General features: G+C 39.9%; 1 protein-coding gene across 1 annotated transcript in view; it reads right to left on the reverse strand.

The window, feature by feature from the left end:
• Window positions 1-3,211: 3,211 nt before the first annotated feature.
• Window positions 3,212-23,426, reverse strand: part of tshz3 (teashirt zinc finger homeobox 3) — a 24,256-nt gene continuing 4,041 nt past the window's right edge. The window contains exon 2 of the mRNA XM_015371191.1: window positions 3,212-7,347. Coding sequence (XP_015226677.1) covers window positions 4,049-7,347 — 3,299 coding nt within the window. The 3' untranslated portion in view covers window positions 3,212-4,048. The remainder of the gene's footprint in view (window positions 7,348-23,426) is intronic.

Genomic DNA, 23,426 nt, shown 5'->3' on the forward strand with positions numbered 1-23,426 from the left:
TTATAGAGGTACAAAATTCTACAACTCAAATGGAAGCATCTCTTTTGGGGATATTGGCTTATTTAACCTACCTGATCTTTATAGAAGTGTACCGAGATGAAAACCATTGTTGAAAATATCAAAATAAATATGTGGCAGTTTGTCACAAACCCTGTAGGTACAGGAGCATACTTTTTTTTTAGATTAGCCAATTCAATCAAAATCAGATTAAATTATAATCTGTGACATCATGTTTAAAATATTGATCTAATCTGACCAGACTGAAACTGAGTTGTTTGCACAAAAACAGCCAGACATTTTTGTCACAAGACGTGAAAATCTTGCAGAGCTGTGCAAAGTATTAATTCTAGGAAGGCTGAAAAGCATGTCACTCTTCCCAACACTGTGTTGGTTAATCTTTGAAACAAAATAAAGCAAAATTCCCTTTTACAGGTAACTGTAAAGACAGGAATAATAAGGCGTCTGTGAATGTGACCCTTTGTCAACAATTTGCTTGTAACAATGTACCCAAGCAGTCTGAGACAGAAGGGATATATGTCAATCTGTCCTAAAAAGAACTACCACTATTTTGGCAGCCATTTTGTTTTTCCAAGTAGACTGTCGCTCCTCCTCGGTTGTCTGTCTTTCGGTGCTGTCATCCACTGCAGTGTGATTGGTCTGATGGGCTTGATGCTCATCACTCTGTCAGGCTAGGCTTGCCTTTCATTAGTCTGGGCCCCTTCCATCCGCCACACTCGCACAAATCACATTGACATCCAAACTCCTCAGATCCACAGAGCAATTTAACTGATATTCATTAGAGAGATGACAAGAGCTGATGGGAGATGTGTGGAATGGAGGAGTGGGGGACTCATTGTCCTCCTATCCTATCCCTGTCCTGTCCGCCTCCTTTCATCCCCTCTCACTGCTTACTTTGTTTTGGGAGCATTGAGGCGAATCGGCGTTTATAACTATCCACCCTTCAAAGATAGTCAAGACAAAAGAACAACCACTAACAGATCTAATATCCCCATTATTATGGCTGGAAAATATAGTTGAGGGAAGGTTTGTGGGTTTTTTTGTGTTAAATAATTGGCTACAGCAGATTTGCAGCTTCTGCATTGCTCTCAAACAGCCACTATAATGCTCATTCAAGCAGGAGTCCAATCATTTAGCCTTCTCCCTCCAGCCCCTCATTAACCCCCAAAGTGTCAACTATCTCATTAATGCCTCCAACTATCCTCACCCCAAGTCCATCACTAAACCTAAACCATTATCAACACACAGTGTTAAAAAAAATTGATCAAGTCTGGGAGATAATTTTCTATTTGAAAGAACTCTGTAAGCACTGGAAACTCGGAAGATATTCAATAAGGCTGCTCAGCCTTTTTCATTTGCATTATCAATGGCTACCGGCTTGAATCCCATCTTTCAATTAGCATCCTTTGTTAAAGGCTTTATTCTGCTTGTCAGATGTGAGTCATCACCGGGTTCTCCCACAACGTTTCACCAATGTATCCTAAACGTCGGAGGGCCGGGAGCAAGTCTGAGGCGGTAATGAGTTTGTGTGAGAAGACGGGGTCAGGACACAGTGTGTGTGTGTTAATTAATCTGTTCCCGGGTGGGAGGAACTGAAGCGAGATGATGAGATTTAAGAGAGTAAATGGGTGTGCTGCACTCGAGCTGTCCTCTGTTGAGTGAGTGAGCGGGGTTAGAAGCTGGGCAAATGGCCGTCACCATAGTAACCAGATAACTTCCCCAGCCTCAAGTCACTCAGTCAGTCAGTCATGACAAGTGAAGCCTGGGAAGATCAAACAGAAAGAACATGATGTCCCCAGGCGTCTTCAAATGAGACAGAGGTGAATGGTCCCAGAAATGCAGATTTGTTTGTATGTTTTTTCACCCTTTTTTATATAGAAAAAAACATTTTTAAATTTCTCATTAGATGGCTCCAAGCCTGAATTGTGACTACTCTGATGGCATCAACACCTGCCACTAATACGGCTAGATCCAAAACCTGCATTAAGGGAATAGCACCTGTCTTTGCATCCTGCACCGCTGTCAGCTCGTCTCAGCGCGCATATATAGGATCCACTTTATTTTTTCCAAGGGACAGTCTTGGAGTCCAGGTGTGTGCCAGATCTGCTGTCTGTGCCCAGGGCTCCTGATGGCTTCCTAGCCCCCGTGGTAATCAGCCCACTCTGCCTGCTGTTGGAGCCCGCCTGCCTCTACCTCCTCCAGTGGCTCGTTTCAGAAACATCTGGTGGTTTACATGCAGCGCACACCACCTGCCAGACGCCTTGCAGGCAGTGGCACCACTTGCACCTCTAGAGTCTGCCCCTCTATAACGATGACACAGATATCACCAGCATTGGAAAGAACTTTGGATCTGTTTAAAATTGTGTTTTTTAAGTTCTTTGCTGCACATCTGCAGATGCAACCTTAGTGAACAAAAGGTCATCAAGTCAGAATGCTCTGTCATGACCTTTTGCAATGATAGAAAAAAACTACCGGGTAAGCCTTGTGAAATATATTATCATTACTTACATTTTGTCTGGTACAACCACAAACCTAAATGTATGATATTGGGATGTGATAAGTCAATATGAATATGAAACCAGCCTTAATGGTAACTGGATATGCAAAGTGAATGGCTTTCCAACTTCAATTTGCATCAAACATGAAAAAATTTCTCCCACAGCTGCCCTTTGTTTCAATCCATTAACCAGCCATTATGCTGTGGCCAGTTTCCCTGAACCTGCTAAATAAATGAGCCCAACAGCATGATGCAGCCATCACCATGCATCATTGATGCATTCAAAGTGATGAGCAGTATTTCATTTTCTGCCAGATTTTTTGCATGTAAGTTAATAACATTTGACATCAGAAATGCAAACCTTGCTATTTAAGGTATTGCAATGACTCAAGAAAATAAGTGAAAACAGTTATATATATAAATGCAAGCCACACTTCTCAAAAACCATGGATTCTCTTTTTAAAACCTTTGGGCTGATCTATCAAATTCCCATGAAATATATATGTTTATGGCTGCTAGCTGAAAAATTTTAATATTTTTTATTATTTTCTAGGTATTAAAATTCTAAATATTTAAATAAACGGGGTTTGTTGCAACCTCAAATAATTACACTTCTGTGAACTTGTTAATCCATAAAAGCAGTGTCTGAAATTGCTCTCATTAAAAAGCATGAAACAAAACAGCTTTTTTCAGCAGTTAATTCAGTTTAATCATAGAAGCACGAGGCGTCAACATATCTGTATTGTGTCTTTTTATATCAAATAACATTTATAAAACTATTGTGCAAAACATTGTCCTTTTTTATCTTCTTCAAAGACTCTGCACCAGTGGATAGTCATAGTCCTCTTAAATTAGGAAATATAACAAGTATGCATAATTTAAACAGCAAATTGTAAGCTTACACAATATATGTACATTTTTACACAGACCTGGATTTGAAGTGCCCCTTACTCAGTGATGGTGAATAAGGCAGATTTTACAATCAGCAAAGATAATTGATAACAATAAAAAAAATGAATTTCTACAGTTTGGCAGATTCTTTTAGGGAGCTTTCCCAGGAATTTGGCTGCTATAAGGTGTTTAAAATGACTAATCTGAACAGGATTTTTAAACTCTTGACAAGACAGGACTGTACAAATGTAACAATAAAACATGCAGACTACCAGCAGATTAAATCCTCACTTCCATACAAAATAAATACATCAGGTTTTATAGGTTTCAAGTCAATGCCTTTTCTTTTCTACTCAACAGATTCATCGCATTCTTACACATTTTTGAAGGTGAACACAGACAGAGAAAGCTGTATATCTTTGAGCTACAATATACTTTGAAATGAAATAAATGTCTTGAAATACAGTGAAATTATAAATGTTTGTAGGCCAAACTAAGGTAAACACATTGTGTGAAACTTCTTTAGACAGTAGTTAATATTGTCTTCATGTATTACCCAAGATTTTGTAGATTCTCTGAAGTTTCCTGTTTTTAACAGTCATTCTACATACATATTCCAGTATGCCTAGTGCTACAAGTAATTTAGTGTTTCTCTACTTCACAAACATATAGCAGATGGTCCTCTGGAGACTTTCCATGGCTCTTGCTGAGGTGAAGCTTGATAGCATGCTTAGTGGCGAACTTACGGACACAGAGCTGGCAGCTGAATACAGCTCCATTACTGCTGCAGTCATCGGGAGATTGCGGCAGAAGCAAGGAATCCATGGGCGCTACTTTCTCTGTGAGAGTGTTTGTGTCCCTTGCAGTCTGTTTCGGGGAGAGCTTGGCCAGGTCCCTAACTCTGAAGCCCAGGTGGGCTTCCAGGTGGCTAACATATGCTGTTGGGGTTCGGATCTGAGAGGCACAGTCACTGCAAAAGAATATAGGCTGGCCAGAGTCAAGGTTCTTAAGAAACTTGGTTCTGCCTGTTCTCCTTAGCTGATACTTGACATTAGCCAACCAGTGACTGATGGTAGTCATGGAGAGACCGGTAAAGCGAGATATATGCATTCTTTCTTGTGGGCTGAGGTCATTAATATTATACTTCCCATCTGAAGTCTGTCTCAGGCTGGAGGCAAACTGGGCCTGCAGCAGAAGGAGATGCTGAGGGTTCCAGTTGGAGTGACGGCCCTTTCGCTTGTGGCCATGCAGAGACACGTCATCCTCATCGTGTGTAGTCCCTACAACCTCCATTTTATCTGTGGCACGGGACCGTGAAGCAGGCTTTGCTACAGGGTGCGATTGTGTCAAGTTTCTAAGCATGTCTGAGATATCCGACAATGCGTTCTCATGCAGAGGACTGCTGGAAATATAGGGAGACACCACTGTTAACTTTGAAGGGGTAACAAGAGAGATAGGGGAGATAGAAGAGACTGTTGATGAGGGAGTTACTGGGCCTGAGCCCACAGAACCACCTTTATCATTTTTACTTTTAGTGAGGTCGATAGGCTGGTCATCGCTGGCCTGGCAAATGCTGTTATCAACTACACTGTCATGTTTTTTGGTGTGCAACGGGGAAGCAGCCACTGCAGCCTTCTCAGTCATGCTCTGGCTGAGTCTGGAAAGCAGGCTAAGGGGATCTTGATTTGGCAAAGAGGGTTTGGCTGCTTTCCCCAAATGAATGTTCATTACGGATTGAAGAGCACTTAGTGGGTTGACAAAGGGCTGTTCGGGAGGAGTGTGACCAGTGATAATGGTAGTGCTGCATCTCAGTGCGGAAGCGAGGGGAGATTTAACGGCTGAGTTTCTCTTGGGATCCGTTGCTGGGGATGCCCTGTCACTATGGCTCCCCCTGTCACTATTGGCTGAAGTAACCTCCCTCCATTCCCGAGGTGAGTCAGTCTCTCCTCCCTTGTGTGATTCTCCAGCTTCACTGCTACATGGGGACAGCTGGTTCTCCGTCTTTGGCGACAACTGCTTTACCCTTTGCTCCACCTTTGCTACTTTCTCTGTCACCTTTTTTACTAAATCTTCCATTGCTTGAAAATTGTTAGTGGGAAAGGGAGAAGAATGACTTATAGGTGGAGAAATTAGGGGCTGGTTTTTAACATAAGAGGACAACACCCCATCACCTCCATTGAACAAAAACTTCATCTGTGAATTCTTTTCCATGTTTCCTTGTTGGAGCTTGAGGGCACTGGGGAATTGATAGGCTGCATGGATGCTGGGATAGCCTCCCCAGGTTGGATTCCCACTCTGTGCCTTATTGATAGCTGAAGTCACAGTGTTTTCCAGTGATTTAAGGATATCAATCCCCCCTTTTGGGCTCTCCTTCAGATCATCCTCTGTAAGATAATGATACTTTGAAATGTCATATTTTTCCTCTCCCTCAGTGTCTTCCTCTTTACCAACAGTGGTCATGACTTGCTTTTCATTTACACTAGTCTCTTGTTTGGTGCACTCCTCCTCAACCTCTTCTTTCTTGATCTCTTTCAGAGGAGGAGAGCTGGAGGGAGTTGTGTTGTTTGGAGGAGGTGGAGGAGAGAAGGTGGAGGGTGCAAGTGGTACAGACTGGACTTTTTGATCAGTAGGTGTGGTGACTCTCCCAGGACTTGGGGAGGTTGCCTCAGGAACTGCTTTAATTCTCTTACCCACTGAGTTGGACACCCTCAGGTAGTGTCCGGTCACCATCATGTGGGTCCTCAGCTCTTGAAGTGTATTATAGGAGCTTCCACATTCCATGCACTTGAGTATCTGGAGCTTATTAGACTCAAACTGCCAAGAGTAACTGGCACCATTCTGGTGGCTGTATCGGTTATTAGGATTAGAATAGGAGTTGGAGGAAGGTTTGTGTGAGGGTTCAGTTGAATCTGATTTTGATTTGGGGGTTCCTTCTCTTGATCGTGAAGAGGTGAGGTCTAACCCCACAAGTCCCCTTTTTTTAGAGGACATGATTTTGGTTGCCACTGGGGCCATTGGCTCCTTCAGAGGCACTTTCTGGTAGTGTTTGGTCTTAATCATATGGACACTGAGATCCTGGAGTGATTCAAAGGAATGGCCACAATACATACATTTCAGAACCTTCTGGGCATCCTCTTTTCCTTCCATCTCGAGCAGGGATCTCTTACGTGGTTTGGACCATCGCTTTGAACCACTGCCTCCTTTGTCTTGGTTGTCATCCCGGTAGTGGCCTGTATCATTCATGTGAACGGTCAGTTCCACCAAAGTGTCATAAGCGGCACTGCAGCCCTTACAGCGGAATTTGCTAGCCCCAGTAAAGATTGAGCCAAACAGCTTTGGGTTTTGCCTGTGAAGCTGTACTGTGCTAAATAAGCTTGGCTCAGATGGAGCAGGGTGACGGCTCTGAGGAGGGTGTTGTTGTAGGGTCTTTGCTACTGCAGACTGATGCCAGTCAAAGCTACTGCTGCTGCAGCTACTACTGCTGCTAGTGCTGTTGCTTCGTGCTGGCTTCTCTGTAGCAGCTGAGGACTGTGCCTGAAGTTGTGGGGAATTCAAGTTCAGTGGTGACCATAAAGGGCTGGTCAGAAAACTTGAGTAGATAGCTTTCATTTGTTCTAATGTGTCCATGGCTATGGGAGGTGTTTTGGCATCAGGATTCAAAGAAGCTGGAGTGAAGTTGGATTCTGCTTTTCTCGGTGGGCTTTCAAAGTCTGAGAGGCGGTCACTGGCTTCACTTGCATGTGACTCACTGTCCATCTCTTGTCCTGAGAGCTCTGTGGCCTCAGCTGATTCCTGGTCACATGCCTGCTCCTTAGCAGTCCCTACACTTTGCTCCATAAATTCCTCTTTCATGGGAAGGTCATCATCCTGCGGTACCGGTGGCTGTTCTCCTGCCTCAGTATCCTCCACAGTCTGCTCTGCCAGCTCCTCCGGAGAATAAGCTGCAAGGGGAATGGAGACAAAGAGAGAAGGGATGAGATGAGTTAAATTGCAGGGAGAGTACATGCTATGTTAGAATAACTGGAGAAAAAGTTTCCCTGCAATGTGTGCCCGAGGACTCCCAGGGATAAATGAGCCATCTGTGTGGGAGCCTTTAAAGCTGAGCTGAGAAATTACAGTCATCCCATTTCACCTCATCAACCGTTGAGGTGTTATTTTCCTCTAGGCGAGCCTGTATTTATATACTACCCCAGCCACATGGAACTTATGTCTCCCCTCTTTACACTCCTTCTATTGGAGGAAAACAAAAAAGAAATATCTTGGCAAAAACATAATGCACCATTTTATTTATCTCAAGGCACAACAGCTTGAAATGAAAACTAAATCTGAAATTAATGAAGCCCAATCTCACTGTGGCATTCTCCTCTGGGGTAATAAATGAGTTGGATCAACCTCCATCTGTCAGTTAATATGTCTGACGCCTCTTCATCTGCCTTCTCTCTGATTACACACAAATGCAGACTGACGCCCGCATGAACAGAGTCAAAAAGGATTTTTCTAGAAAACGTTGAAGTGAAAGGGATGTCAAAATGTTGTCGATCGAATTTGGAGAGGTTAGCTAGACATCCCACGGTGTCAAGTGGACTGAAGTAATTCAGTACAGGTTCCTTAAATAACACAAAGCTTGAAATCTAGAAAAAGGATAAAAGCAAATTTACGTCTCAAAAAAGACTTCATTATAGCTATAGGGTGGTTACTGCATGGTTTAAATGAGTAATCGGATTAAAAACACATAAATGTTCAACTGTATGGCTTATAATGTATAAAGTCGTTTTAATAAGATACCAAAGAAAAGGGTGGTCAGATATTTATATGGCTGCTTCAAACATAGAGTAAGGCAGCACTGCCTCTCCTCCACCTGCTGCTGCCTACTCCTGTTCCACTGAACGACAAAAAACCTTTTGGATGTTCTACTGCTTACAAAAAAGAAACAAAATTTTTCAATCTATGGAAATATTATTTTGGTTTTACAAATCTAGTAGAGCTATTATGTGGAAAATAAAAGTGTAAAGTCTTTCACTGTTATTAGGGCAGCACTGCCTTATATCAAGAGTCAAAAATATATAGCAAGTCTTTTAGCCTCCCTACTGCACCTGTTCAAACAGTCTAATGCATTATCACATTACGTACTTGTGTTACTCTAAGAGCAGGACAGGAGAAAAAGGTGAAATATTCTGTGTAATATTCATGTCTCAAACATATGGTGGTTATATTTCTATATTTTGCTTAAAATCTACATCTCAAAATAAATGTATACATTTCACGGATAACAGTCTTAAAACTGTAACAATACATTATTTTAGCAGAACCTTTTTCTGTGATTACTTGTATAATTCAAGTTTTAGATAAAAGCAATTACACCATTATTTTTGTTTTTCATTTCTGGTAAGATTTGATGTTAGGGGCAAAAATGTAAACCTTTACTTAGTTTTAAAAGTTCTGTAAGGATATCATAAAAAGGTATTGTTGACTTGATGATAGAAAACAATATGCTTGTTATTTTGCATGTCAACGGCCAGTGCTCTCATGAGGAGAGATAAGTGTGTGCATATGTCTGCAAATAGGCATACCTCATACAAACAAACAGTGCACGGATTCCTGTGTTTCCCGTGGCGACAAGTCTTAGCATCTAATGCCAACTCAGCCACCACTCACCCTGGAGTCCCCAACTCCCTCATTTCCTGACAGCTTCACTCACAAAATCGCTCAAGTTGAGGAAAAACAAATAATCTGAAAGCAGTAGATGGCTTGTGGATAGGTCTGAGGCTGTTTGGACAATATTGTAAACTAAGACAAATGCTAGGAAAAAAATACCCTTGGTACGGCTTGATCAGCTACACAGTTGAGCTTAAACAGACACACACACGCAGACACGCAAGCAAAAATACACTGTGTGACTAAATCTTTCATGCCCTGCCCTCCACCCCCCCATACACATATCCAGTCTAAACAAAAATGTCATAGCTGAAATAACTCTCATTTCCAGTGCTAACAGCCAATCTCAAGGCAACCATGCGGCTGGCGCTGGTCTGATTTGGACCCCGGGGGCACAGTCAGCAGGCAGCCCTACTGTGAGGCCAGCCTAATGGAGACCTGGCAGGTGCGACCCACTCTCCGTCCTCCCGGAGATTTGGTTTGTCACTGGGTATCCATTACCTGCCATTCTCCGCTGATAGGCCCCGACAGCCCTGATCAAAAGATGTCGTCGGGCCCGAGTTCGCTTGGCAGTCAGTGGCATGTCGTTTGTAAAAAGGGCCAAGCAGGGTGTAAATAAAATGACATGATCACTTCCCCGGCCCCTCATGTTCTGGACACAATTATGATAATGCGGACGTGGGGAGAGGGGAAGCGATGGGAGGGGTGGAAGAATAGAGGGGTAAAGAGGTAAATGGCTCATGCTGCAGGGAAACATACTAGGCATATATCTCCATGCAAAAAGTGTTTAGTAAACTTCCTCTTTACTCTTGCTTATCTTTTCTTCCCTATATTTTTTGAAAAAAGAAATCCAGGAAAGTTTGGTTGTTCCATCATATAAACCTACTTAAAGCCATTAAATTTCATTAAAATAACTTAGCATATTTGTAGATATTTGATTTATTTTATGATACTATAGTTGCACAAAAATAATGATTTCTGCCTGGAATCTGTTGATTTTGTTAGCTTGACCCTAGAAAAGCAGAGTATAAATTACAGCCTATGGCAAAATCAGTGATTAGTTAGAATACTTGGTTTAAAAGACCTTAATTTTTAAACTTGATGCATGTATTTGGTTTTAAGATTCTTAAGGTAAGAGACAGCAGTAGGGATATAATATAATGGTAAAAAAAATTAAAGAGGCAAGAAACTTTGTGTTGAATGGAATTGAATGGAGTTAATGACTACTGGTGATATCACACTACAGTTACATCATATCTTCCTAATATTATGCAAACCTACTTCATCTGCAACCATCTGGTCAGAAATATCACTTCGCACAGAGTGCCACTTTCAAGCACCATGAGTTAAAGTTGACAGCAACAAACCTGTTCAAAATTCCAGTTGTGTGGATGCCAGTACAAATTTAAGAGTACTTACATATTATAAGTAGTAGCAGTTTGGAGGTTAAAGCAAAGCGAGGGGAGGCACAATGAGTCATAAAGCTGTTTAAAAGGAGGCCCTATTTTCTAGAAGCTGAATGATATATTTAAACTCTGAAAAACAAAAAAAGGGGGGAATATAGAGCCTTAATCTGGCCAGATATCAGGATAGTTGCTTTATATTGCCTTAAGTTTTTAACCTTTCTCTGTTTCGGATCACAGTTGGTTTTGAATACTTTGGCAGCCTTCTGGAAATCTCAGCCCAAACCAAGAGTCTAGATTTCCCCGGGAATATACACTGTTTTACCAACACAAATATACGATGTTAAGGACAGATTTGAACATGTTAATGTTTAAAGTCACATCAGAATTGTGTTTTAAAATGGGCTGTACAGTAGGGCAGTTGGTTGCACTGCTGCCTTGCAATAAGAAGGTCCTAATCAGGAGTCTTTCAGCAAGAAATGTACATGTTCTTCTAGTGCATGAATGACTTCTCTCCGGGTACTCCAGCTTCCTCACCAGTATAAAAAAATCCCTTGACGCTCAACTGATCTCTAAGTTATCCTTAGGTATGAGTGCGTGTGCACATAGCTGTTTGTTCTGTGTTTCTCTGCGGTGTCTCCTCAACGAGGCAATACAAGGATAATGGGATAGAGAAACTGGATGTTTAAGCACTGCTCTCACATAACATGATCTGACCTCTTTTTTCTTATGATATATATGTCTTAATATGTTATATCTTTTTTTAGGGATGTCAGAATTGATATAAACTGCTATGTGCAGGTGAAAGCTATACAAAATCTTGAGATAAAAAATGTATCTAAAGTTTAGTTTTGATCTTTGCGTTTTTTTTTTACATTTAATTACCATATCCCATGTCAAATCTTGTAGCTACATTCCTAAACAATGTCCTCTCCCATTCCCTGGTAGAAAACGTTTAGAGTTTAATATCAAAAGGGCTGCAACTCTATGAGCAATTGAGGCAGGACTCAATGGAGGGAGATCGAAGTCCAAAAAGACCAGCAATAAAAAACATTTGGGTTTAAACCTTGCTCCCAGGCAATTTAAAATGCAAAACAAAAACCATTATGTCTGTGCACTATCTGTTAATTTAATCCCCAATGACTGATAATCCATCACACAGGGCGACAACCACATCCAATTATTCTCCCTGCCTTGACTGACAACAGAGGTGATTTATCAAGCTAATAAAAGGTGATGGGAATATAGAGGCTCCCTTAGAATAAATTATGAATATTTTGAATACAACAATACTCTTGGCTGCAGTCTCAAATAATTTCTAAGCATATGGCATGGGCTGGTTTATGAATCTTCATGGTATTTGTTTCTTTGTGTGGGTGCGAGAAAGAAAAAAAACCCCAGCAGGAATGTGTGGTGGGTACTTGTAATGATAAACTGAGCTGATGCCATGGTGGTAGTGGGGGAGGGGGTTGTTAGTGGGGGACAAGAGTCATTTGGTTCCTTGCATGATCCCTTTGGGACAGAGTTGGCGTAAGAATGGTTTGAAGTGGACTGTCACATGACCGGCACCTCTGTTGCACATCAAGAAAAAAGAAAAAGCAAACACATTTTACAGAATAGTTGTGGAAAGCCCACATTTTGACCTCAAATGAATGTCAAGTAATTATAAACAAGGCTCCCCCACATACACACCTCTATATGCATTCTCAGATAAACTGATTCGAACATGCACGTAGATGCAAGTGATGAGGAAAGACAGTGACATCTTGGCATGCACAAAGCATTCCTGTGGAGTATCATTTTCATAAACATAAGGGCCACAGACGAGGAGGGAGAGATCATCTGATAGAAATACTGCAGTGCTTCTCTGACGACCAGGAACAACAGAGAGGGCAGGGGGGGTGGCTGTGGAGGGGTGATTAGGCAGGAAGGTGCAGTGGCTGTTTCTAACTCAATGGCTCTGTCTCCTTCTCTCTGCCATATTATTTCTCATCATCTGCTGTTACAAGTCTTAATATTTGTTGATGCTGGATCTTAAACAGGCTCTAGTGTGAATAAAAAAAAACCCTCATGACCTCCTGAAGATGCAATTTCCACACTTTAGATCACCATCAAAGAAAGACAAAAATACCCAACAAAAACACTAAATTGCAAACTTAAGCTGTGTAAAAATAGTAGTAGTCTTTTTGACACACCAACACTGAATCCCTTTTTTTCTTTTCAAAATCTCCATCTTAATGACCAAGAGGAATGTTCCACAGCTGGGGAAACAGTCTGGGGAGTCAGATCACACCCAACAGAAGCAGGGTAAACAGGATGTGTGACTAGAAACTATACCTGCATCTGACCCTCGTAGCTAAATGATTGCTTGGTCAAAAGCACAACCTTGCCAGAGGCAACATGAATTAGAATGAGCTGTCCTTTACACGGCCATCAAGGATACAATCTTTCATTTTCAATGCTTTTTTGACTTTAACTAAATAGCTACACGCAGAAGGAGCTACTGTTATTAACATATGTTTTGTTTGTTGAAATCATGCAATTATAATTTGGATATTTTTGAAAAAGCACTACGAAATAAGCTGGAGAGTGAAACTAGCTGGTTTAAATCTAAATTTTCCATCATACTAACTAATGTGGTACTTTTCTAACCAGTGATTGCAACACATTTAAACGGCACCACATCGCGAAAACACTGCTTTTGAGAGTTGGAATCTACTACTGTGTGAAACGGACTCACAAATTGCTTCTTTCATTATTAGTGGTATTTGGAAAAGTCAGTTAAAGCATGTATGTGCAAAAAACAAATGAAGAGGTGAATGTATTGAGACATATTTAAGGTAAATCAGGCCGTAGGGTAAGGGAATGAAAATTTAGGCAGGCAGCAGGAAGGCTAAGCGTAGTAAATCATGGCTGCTTCTCTTTTTTATTAATGCTTATGAAACATCATTGGCTCAGAAGGTAAAACACTACATTTATTGCTCGACACACATGAACACTACTCAATGCAGAAAGAAGGTTCTGGGTTTGATTCTCGGCCCAGGGTCTTTCTGCATGTTCTCCCTGTGCATGCGTGGGTTCTCTTTGGGTACTCCGGCTTCCTCCCTCAGTCCAAAAACATGACTATTAGGTTAATAGGCTTCTCTAAATGAATGGTGGTTTGTCCTGTTTGTCTCTGTGTTGCCCTGAGATAGACTGGCGATCATCTGATCATAATAAGTAAGCAATACATAAGAATGAAAGGAAGACTACAATAAAGTTTTTGAAGCCTCGGTTTTATTACAAATAAAAAAGAGATAAGATATGTATGAGTGATTCAGAGCTTTATAAAACTGGAAATCCGTAATCAGCCACCAAGTTCTGATTAGTACATCAAAAAAATGTGGGAGATTTCTAAAAATATATGATAACATAATATTACTGTGCAGTGTAGTGCATTACATCCCATCTGTTTGATTATTGCTCCTTTATTTCTCAAAAGAATTTAAAATATACAGTAGGGAGAAGTTCACACAGGTTGTCTCTTATTTCACTGTAAAAGAATGGGAGCAACAATTAAACAAAAGACATAGCAAGAAAAGAAAACATTTTCTGAGTGATCTGAGGCTATTTTGAAAGGGATATTGTTTATTATTACTGGGCTTCAAAAAGACATGATAAACATCTTTTAAGATATTTGTTCATGGGTTAATATTTTCAGAGGACTTGCACTCTGAAAGAAGGGACTTAAACTATCACAGCATGACATGTCTGTCTTGACATGTGCACAGTATTTTAGCTGGATGTAGACTGCTTTGAATCAACACGAGTCCTCGGCAGGGGGCCCTTACTGACAGGAAACAGCTCAGGAACATTACAGGACAGGAAGCTACCTCAGTTTCAATCAAACAAAAAAAAAAAAAAAATAGAAAAAAAAGTGCTTTGTAGTTTCTCTCAAGTTTCTTAGCTGTCTAAAACTCTTTAAATATATTAGAAACATTTTGTCCAAAAACAGCCTTATTCAGTCAAAATAGCAGCAGATCAGTAACATACCTAAAATGCCTTTCCCTTGTACACATGTGTCAAAGTAACACACTCAATCAAACTTAGATCGCTCCTTCTATTCCCTTTGATCCCTTCAAGCTGGCTTAAAGTCCCATGAGAAAAACTGTAAGAGGTGATCTGTGGCCACTTTAGAAATTAATAAGTTCTGACATAAGTCGCCCTTTTTAGAGATGACCAGAAAAAAATGTGCCCTTCTCACTTTTTCTTAATTCTAGGTTCTTAATTCAAAACTCTGCAACAACAGTCAGCTTTTGCATGCAGCGTTGTTCCCGACCATCATGGATGTCTTTGTCAGGTTTTATTTGTGTGCATTCCCTACCCCCTGATGGCACTGTGAATACATTGTGTCCGCCAATTGTAGTGCAGGATGTGTGATATGGGAGATGGGAAAAACAGAGAGATCATTCTGGCCCCAGGCGAAGCTTAAGGCTGAACCTTGTCAGTGCGCATAGTGAGAAGAGAGAGAATGAACAAGCCAATGGATTCAACCCTCAGCTGGTTGTTGTGTTATGGCTGGACCTCAAAGCTGCCAGCTGCACACACAGACCCCAACGACCTGAAAATTTATCCAGTTTATCTGACAGAAGACAAGTCACGAACACATAGAGGCCTCCTGATACTCCAACGCAGAGGAGAACGAGGTCATGAAACGCATCAGGCCTCAGTTTGAGGCAGCCACAATATGTGATAAAACATAATGGAAACAAACCTGAAAAAATGCACAACCTTCTTCCACAGGTGCACAACCAAGGTCATATAGAAGAACCTAAAGAGGAGGTAATCTTTCTGTCAAGCATTGCTGAAATCATTTTTTTTTTCTATGGTAAATTCTTTCTTCATCCTCTCTCTTTTATAATTTTTTCTTGAGCAACTCTTGTCCATGGCTTCATGATGTTTCCTAGCTAGTAGTCATTGTTATTCAGCTTTTCATTTAGTTACTTTTTTTTTTTTTTTTTACAAACTTTAACGATTTTAAAGTCTAGCAGTTTTCCCACATCCACACTCAAGGTACAATAATTAAGTCTAAGTTTTTATCAGTTTACATATATTGCATTATTTATAATTGTTTCAAAAATGAGGGTCAGTTACTCCTTTTTTTGTTTTCATAAAAGTTATGCAGTCTTTATATTAAAGAAAATACAAGTTTAAAGAGCTCTTGATTAATGCATAAAAATCCAGTTGAGATCTGAACAATCTATAATGTTTTGAACTAAAGATTTAAAAAAACAAACAAAAAAAAACAGCCCTTAACTGAAAGGTATAGTGGAAGATGCTCTTTTTGCGGATGGATCATCAAAATAAGTGGTCCTCTTAATTGTCAATCATTCTGGTGATATGTTTACATAAGGCTGTCCCATGTGCTCGTCCCCATTTTCACTTACCAGTAGTGAATCTGACATAGTGGAAAAATTGCAAATTGTCTTTGGAAAAGTAAGCTTGTATGAGCGATGCAAACAGCAACTATTAAACAGATCGTGCACAAGGAGATATTGGTTGTTGCATGATCTTACAAACTTTTAACAGGCGTTCCCTCTCGGGAGCAGGTACAGGGTTTTGCATGATAGGGCGGATCTTTTCAAAAATTCGAGAAAATCCTCAACTATAACTTTAAGCACCGGTAAAACACAAACATAGGTGTTGGCAATATTTATTTTGCAGGACATACAGAGGGCACACCACAGGGGTCCGTGTATTCCCTTTAATGCAATTAAGCAGTACAACACCTATGTGCATGGCAAGTAACAGCTAACCACAATTTTTTGCTTTGTGACATCCCCTAGTCCATGTTACTTTTAACATTAACCACCACTGATCACAAGATCAACATGCTGTGTAATTAAAGCTCAAATAAACACCAATATAACCGGATGATTAGCTGAATAGGACTCTACTAGCATGCATTTCTTTTTTATGTAATATTATAATTTTATGTTGCAGAATTCTGCCTCAAGCAGCTGATTCAGAGTCCAACATGAAGCTAGAGACAAACCCAGGCAGACTGTCAAGCACTATTGTAAGCAACTTGAAAATTCAAATAGGCCTACTTGAATTGTTTCCTTATAGCTCAAGTTACACTGCAAGACTTGCATGCAATGAAAAGACTGTGGGAAAACTAAAGCCTGTGAGTCTGCCCCATCAGCAGTTGTGATGTTTAGCTTGTTTTGCCACCAACAGTGTTTTATCGTTTAAACTAGGCTTGTTTAAAAGCGGCCTGAACTGCTCATGCCTGGGCTCTGAGCTGAGAGCAGGAAGTTATAAAACTGTCTGAAGCAAAAGCTGTTACAATAGAACACACTGGAATCAGACTCACATTACTGTTGCTTTGATATGGAGTCAGAAGCCACACAAACAAACTTAAATAAAGTTTAAGTTTAAATCAGGGAGAAAGGAAAAAGTGATCACCTCCTGCCAACATTTACAGCTATTACAAGCTTCCTGAAAGAATTTTAAGAGGCCTGACAGAATCTACTGAATGAGTCAGTTGCAGTTTATCATACAAAGTCTGCTAAGATTTAGTCAAATCCGGAGACCTTTACAATAAAAAAAATCACTCAGCTAAGTGCTAAAAAAAGGAGTGTATTCAAATACAATCCAAACTTAAATTCTTTTGTTAAAAAAAAGGAAAAAAAACATGGAAAAACATACTATATCTCTAAATCACATGAGGGTAACGAAGATCTAGGGTTAGGGAGTTTTTTTTTTTTATGATGAGGGAAGTTCAGCTTTCGAGATGGCTTCTTCTGTTGAAAAGCTGGAAATATAACAAGCACTACGTTCAAAGCTGAAACTTGAGCCAAAAAAAAGGTTGGGAGAGGAGAGAATAAACTTGGGTTGAAGAGCAGGACAACTAAATCCCTCCTACAACACACAGCTGCTGCCATGATTGCCTAGCAACGAGGAGGTGATGGACGCGGCCTGAAGATGGATGGTCACCATAAATCACTGTAGTGTGTGGGAGGAGGACAACGTAGGAGGCAGAGAGAGAAGGGAACAAGGAGAGGACAAAAAACAAAACATTCTTTTCCTTCAGTTTTCTTTCAGAATGGCAGCGTTAACCTTGCCTTGACCTCTCACTGTACTTTAAGTCAAATAGAAATAAGATGGCTTTCGGTTCTTTTCTTGGTAAAACCACATTAAAACCTCCAGATATTTACTTATGTCATGCCAATAGATCCTTCAAAAAGATATTAAGCTGCAAAAATTTTAAGTTGTCTTGGGTTAACAGATTCTTAGACAAAAAATTCTATATGGTTGAACAGTGATTTTCAATTTACTCCTACATGTTTATCAAAACTATAAAAATAGACCTTTTTTATCTAGACTGACAAGCAGAAGTTTTGGCAGGCCTCAAACTACAGATATCTGATTTGTTAGAACAACGTCTCTTCTAAAAGATGAACACTTCAAATTATTCTAGGGTTATCTACAGTATGTTTACACTTTTTTCCCTAATATTTGTGCACTTTTGTTTCACACTGATACTATTACGATGATATCCCACCATATCCTGGATAGACGGTTGCCTCTGATTTAAATCTGTTTTGTGGATCCCAACACTACAAAGTTCCAACAGGGTTGGATTGGGTCATTTTGAGTTACATATCCTGTCGTTAAGTTTTCTGCATGAGTAACAGACTTTTTTGTAAACACTTTAAGTGTTTACAAAAAAGTTGTTTGGTTCACTACAAAAAAAGGAAAAGCTAAATAAATATTTTTTTCTTAAAATAAGTGCATTTTGTTTTGAATTGAGGTAAATGAAACACATTACCAATAGAATAAGACGATTTGCATTTATTTCAAGTGCATATTATCCTATTTTAAGAGTAAAACACTCAATCCAGCGGTGGATCATCTTATTTAACTACTTTAATTAAGGGTAAATGCATTTAGTTTAAAAATGTTTTACTTATTTCTAGATCCTTTTTGCAGAGTTTAGACTTAGACACGATGCAAAGGTTCAAATCAGTTGATTTGGTTTAAAATAAGACCTATATGTCGCCTAAAGATGACAAAAAAACTAAAAAAAAACTCTCATGCTGAGTAAGACTGAAAGAATCAAATGTTTTAGCAACTGTAGGAATTATTGTTGGTTATCATACTCATGGTTATCACACCACAGGAATCCCAATGTTATATTCTACCAACTTTTAAAAGATGATAATAAATATATCTTATATCTTTCATAAAGCGGCCCTTCAGGCAAAGCAATCTGGGAAGTGTAGTTGTGGAATAAACATCTCTGGGCTATCTGATTATGGCTTACTGCTGCAGCAGTGGTGTCTAGTAACACTCAGAGAGCGCTCAGCCATCCGTCATACAGTGAGTGTCTGTCTCAGGCTTTCCACCCTGCTTCTTTTCGTCCTGGCTCTCCAGTTACAGCCATACACGGCCGGCCTAAATAATATTCTTCATGATAAATGGCGCTATAAGCCTGGTATCCATCATTAATCTGATTTTTAAAGAAGCATCCATCTTGGAGAAAGCCTGTTAGGGCCACGGGAGAGCAGAGCAGCCTGGGTTCATTTAAAGGCCAGGCTGCTGCATGAGTGATACCTGTCAGCCCTGTTCATCAGGGAGCAGCACACACACATTAAACATTGACGCCATATGGCCCCATGCGCACAGGCGTGCACACGCAATCACACTCCTGCAGTAGCTCTGTATGTGTGTGTCTGTGTGCATATGTTATGAGTAAACAACACTTTCGCATTTGTTGGACTTGTACACCGACAAAGCATATTTCTCCCCTTCATTCAGACATCTTACGGCACGTCATGGAAGAAAATTCTGTCACTCATCAAGACGCAACTCAGTGAAACTCAATCCTTCTTGTCATCTTAGAAAAATCCCCCCTCCCAAACACTCCTCCTCAAGGGTTTCAGGAAAACTCACTCTTCCCTGGAAAATCACTCACTCGCACATAAACAAAGCTTTATCTCTTGCCCCTACAACTCTGCATCTCACTCTCCATTCCTCAACTTTTGAGCTTTTCTTTTGCCTTCTCTCAGTCCAATCTCTGTGTTGTTTTTCGTCTCTCCCCTCTGTCTTTCTCTTCCTTTTTGCCCCCTATCCACCTCCTTTCTGTGTGTATCTGGTAAAGCCTGTTTGATAAATGACACACGTCACCGTGTCAGAAGCGAAGGGTGGGTCAGTGATAAATGACTCTGTTGAAAAGGAAATCGGCTCTCTGGCATGGCCGGTCTATTCTCCTCATGGATTGGGTTTCAGGACCCCCGAGGAACGGAGCAGCTCAGGTTCCCCGAAAAAGAGCACACATCCCACCAGGCTCTGATGCTCTCTCACTTCTTAGAGGAAAAAAGTAGTGGGTGGGTGGGTAGGTTAGTGGGGCTGGGGGTTCCAACCTGTCCCAATTGTCGCCACAGTGCAGCTGCATCCATCACAAGAGCGGTGGGACTATTTTTACAAAGCCTCCGAGTCGGTGCCAAGACAGCAGTCTCTGCTGAAAACCTCAGCTGAAAGCACAGTGAAAGCTGAAAGGGAAGAGCGAATGGGTAACAGTTTTCTATTTGTGACACTACTACACCGCTTACACTCCTCTCCGAGAGCCCAACCCTTCGGCTTGACATCTGCCAAGTGTGTGTTAAAAAAGGAGGGTAGGCCCATTTCAGCCCCCCACCCTTTGCCCCCCATTCCCAATCATCTTCAGCACCACTACCTCCTCCTCAACTCCACCCCCCACCCCATGCCCTTCTTCTTTTTCTTCTAAAGTCTCCCTTTCAGTCACTTGCTGGCAGGGTGGTACTGTTATCATTGCACAGGCAGGATTTATGGAGCAGAGGCCCACGGTTAAAAACAAAAAAAGGCATCTGTCAATACCTGTGGGAAACACTCCGTCAGTTGTCCTCCTTTCACTGGTGCTCGCAGTCTCATTAGCTATGCACTTATCAGACACATAGATCACAGACGTGACTCAACTTCAACGGAATCCGGCTGCAGGACTTTCATTAAAAACAACGCCTGCAAGGCCAAACCACTCGCCTCGCTCCAACACCTGCAAACGAGCGGAGCCGAATTGTTGTCGGAGTTCTCAGATGATACCGCTGCACATGTCAACCAGCAATTATGTCCAAGCTGGTGCTCCCCTGCTGCTTCCATAAGGACATTCTATTTCAACAGGAAAGCAGGCACATATGAAAGAATCTTGCTTTTTTTTTTTAAACCTGTGTTACAAGCCAGTCAAAACATGTGTTCATGCATCAATAACACAAGCTCTAAACTTGTGCCAGCTACTTATGAGTCATTTATCAGTTTCTAGGTATACTGATGTTTTAAGATGGTCTTATTTCAAAATGGCAGAAAAAAAGTATTGAGATACCAGAAGAAGCAGAGAAGAAGCAGGAGTTTTATCCCACCTGTTGCTGTGCACTGCCACTCAGCTGGCTGAGGGAACATTCTTTTAAAAAAACAAAAACAAATGAAGCAGCTTGTAAAGTTGTCCAGTTAAGTAAAATCTCAGAATCAGGTTAGGAATCTAAACCAGCCTCTCCATCATTCTTCAATATGCCAATCTTTAATAAAACTGTAACTGTTTCAGACGACAAGAGCCATCTGTTGAAGTAGATGGCACCTCCAATTAACAAGATAATAAGGAGCCTAAAAGGTCAAATCTTCTACAAAACAAGCACTTGATAACTACTAATAACATTAGTGGCTGTTAATTCTGTTTTATTTGAAATTTTTGATTCAAAATCCGAATGTTTTGTTTTTACACCATCATTGTAACTGTAATCATTTCAGATTATTTTAGCATCAGTTCAAATTTTTTTAGCTTAATTATTTATATTTTTCATCGATAGGATTTATATTTATAAATAAAAGCAACAGAACATGCATACATATAATCACATTGCTATTGTTTTTACAAATACTACACTGTCAAATTAAACAAATAAGTTGTTTAATTTAGAGTTACATATCATGAGGATGAATGAGAACAAAATTTGTTCATGTTGGTAAACATTATTATTGACTTAAAAAAATTGCTGACAAGGGAATTATAGTGGATGTAAATATATGAGAAAATCTTATTGAGTGCAGTTTCTGTTGGCTTTTGAGTGTTATGCATATGATACTTATAATATGGATGTATTGAAGGACCCATTTTTTAAGTAGCTGGTCTTAGTTTTGCAGCAGTATCTTGTGTATTTGAGGCTCTGATTGAACATGAAAACCAACATGATAAAATGTGAGTCCCACATCACAGAGTCCTTCTGTGAGATTTGAGTATTTCTAACCAAGGTTATCATACTTTAAGAATCCCTCATGCCTGCTGTCAGCCCTGCGTATCATCCTACCATAATTTTCTAAGCATGCATGTGCTTTTCTTATGTTGCACTGTTGATGCGCTAAGACAAACAGATGGAGTGACAGACATCTTAAGGCCTGCAGGTTTCACAGGATTATGATGCCAACAGATACACTATAGTTATCATTCCTTTCATGGGAAGCACCAAATCACACAAGCACATACAGACCTAACAAACTGGGTTTAAGTGCCAATTTAGATGCACAATCACTTCTACAGTTATAAAGGAGATATATTAGTTGTAATCCAGACCCTGCAAAAAAAGGAAACTGTCACTGTAGATCAGAAATGCTTCGAATCACAGAAATATAATATTTGGAGCTTCTGCTAAATTACACAGGGTGACTTGTATTCTCTGTCATGACCTTAGGAAGTAGTAAAACATTAGCAAAACAAATAGGAAAAAATGTGCTGTAGGGGAGTTATAACGCAGGGCTATTTGTAACACCTTTCAGTTGAGTAGTTGAGACACTGTCTAAAGAATAACTGTGAGTTTCCTGACATTTCCATCCTAAAATCACAAATAGCTACAGAAAAGAGTATTTCAGCAACAGATTTTGTTTTTTGCAGCATTGTTTTTCTTTTATCATAGCCAAGCCTCCGACTATAAATGGCCCAGTTAGTCACAGGAAGGTTTTAAAAAGCTATGGCTTCAAAACAAATAAAATCCACCATTGTACCAACCCGAATGTTTAGAGCTGTTTTAATGTGATGCCAGAAAGAGTTCCAGAGTGGCAGCAGCTTCTGTGACTGTTTAAGGCAGAGCGTAAGGAAGTGTTGTGCCTCCCCACCTGTTGCAGAGCAATGGAAGGGCACTGGGGAAAATGGTCCTACACTTTTTTTCCACATCCTAATGAATTATTATGTGTTTAAAAATATTTCGTTTCACCAGAAAAACAAAAAAAAAAATCACTATTAAGGTTATTCTATTAAAATCACAAATGACTTTCTACAAGCTGTCTGAGTAACTTATCAGCTAATATAAGCATGTAGGGATTATCTACTCTGAAGAGCAGAATGAACATGAAAACTAATACTGAATTTAAGTTATTTGTAGCAACAAAATATAAATTGTATATAAGGATGGTAAATTTACTTCTTACTTTGATTAGAATCCCATGCTGATCCCTGGGTATTTATTTTGTATTTGATTGAGCGATACAAAACAAATAGTGTACAATAAAGAAAGTTAAAGTTACTATATTAGGTAGCATTTGTTGTTAATAGTGGGAGACTACGAAAAAATACATAAAAACAAAGATATTAAAAAGGAATGGGCTTTGATCTTTTGGTAAAGATTTGCATAGTAAATATATAAACTCACACACAGATCAAAATAAATAAATCAATAGAAATATTTTGTTCCTCCCCATCTTGATGATGATATAGAGTATAACTTCAGTATGTAGTCTCAGCATAGATTTTAGGGCTGAAACAATTAATTAGATTAATCGATTATTGAAATAATCTTCAACTAATTTAGTAATTGATTAATCGTTAACTGGTATATAGTGACTCTGAAACATGCCTTAGAGATAGAGTAACCCACTTAGAGCAGTAATAACACCAAAATTGTAAAAAAAAAAAAAAA

Source organism: Cyprinodon variegatus, unplaced genomic scaffold (genome assembly GCF_000732505.1).
Source record: "Cyprinodon variegatus isolate N-32 unplaced genomic scaffold, C_variegatus-1.0 Scaffold54, whole genome shotgun sequence".
In the NCBI taxonomy this organism is placed as follows: Eukaryota; Metazoa; Chordata; class Actinopteri; order Cyprinodontiformes; family Cyprinodontidae; genus Cyprinodon; species Cyprinodon variegatus.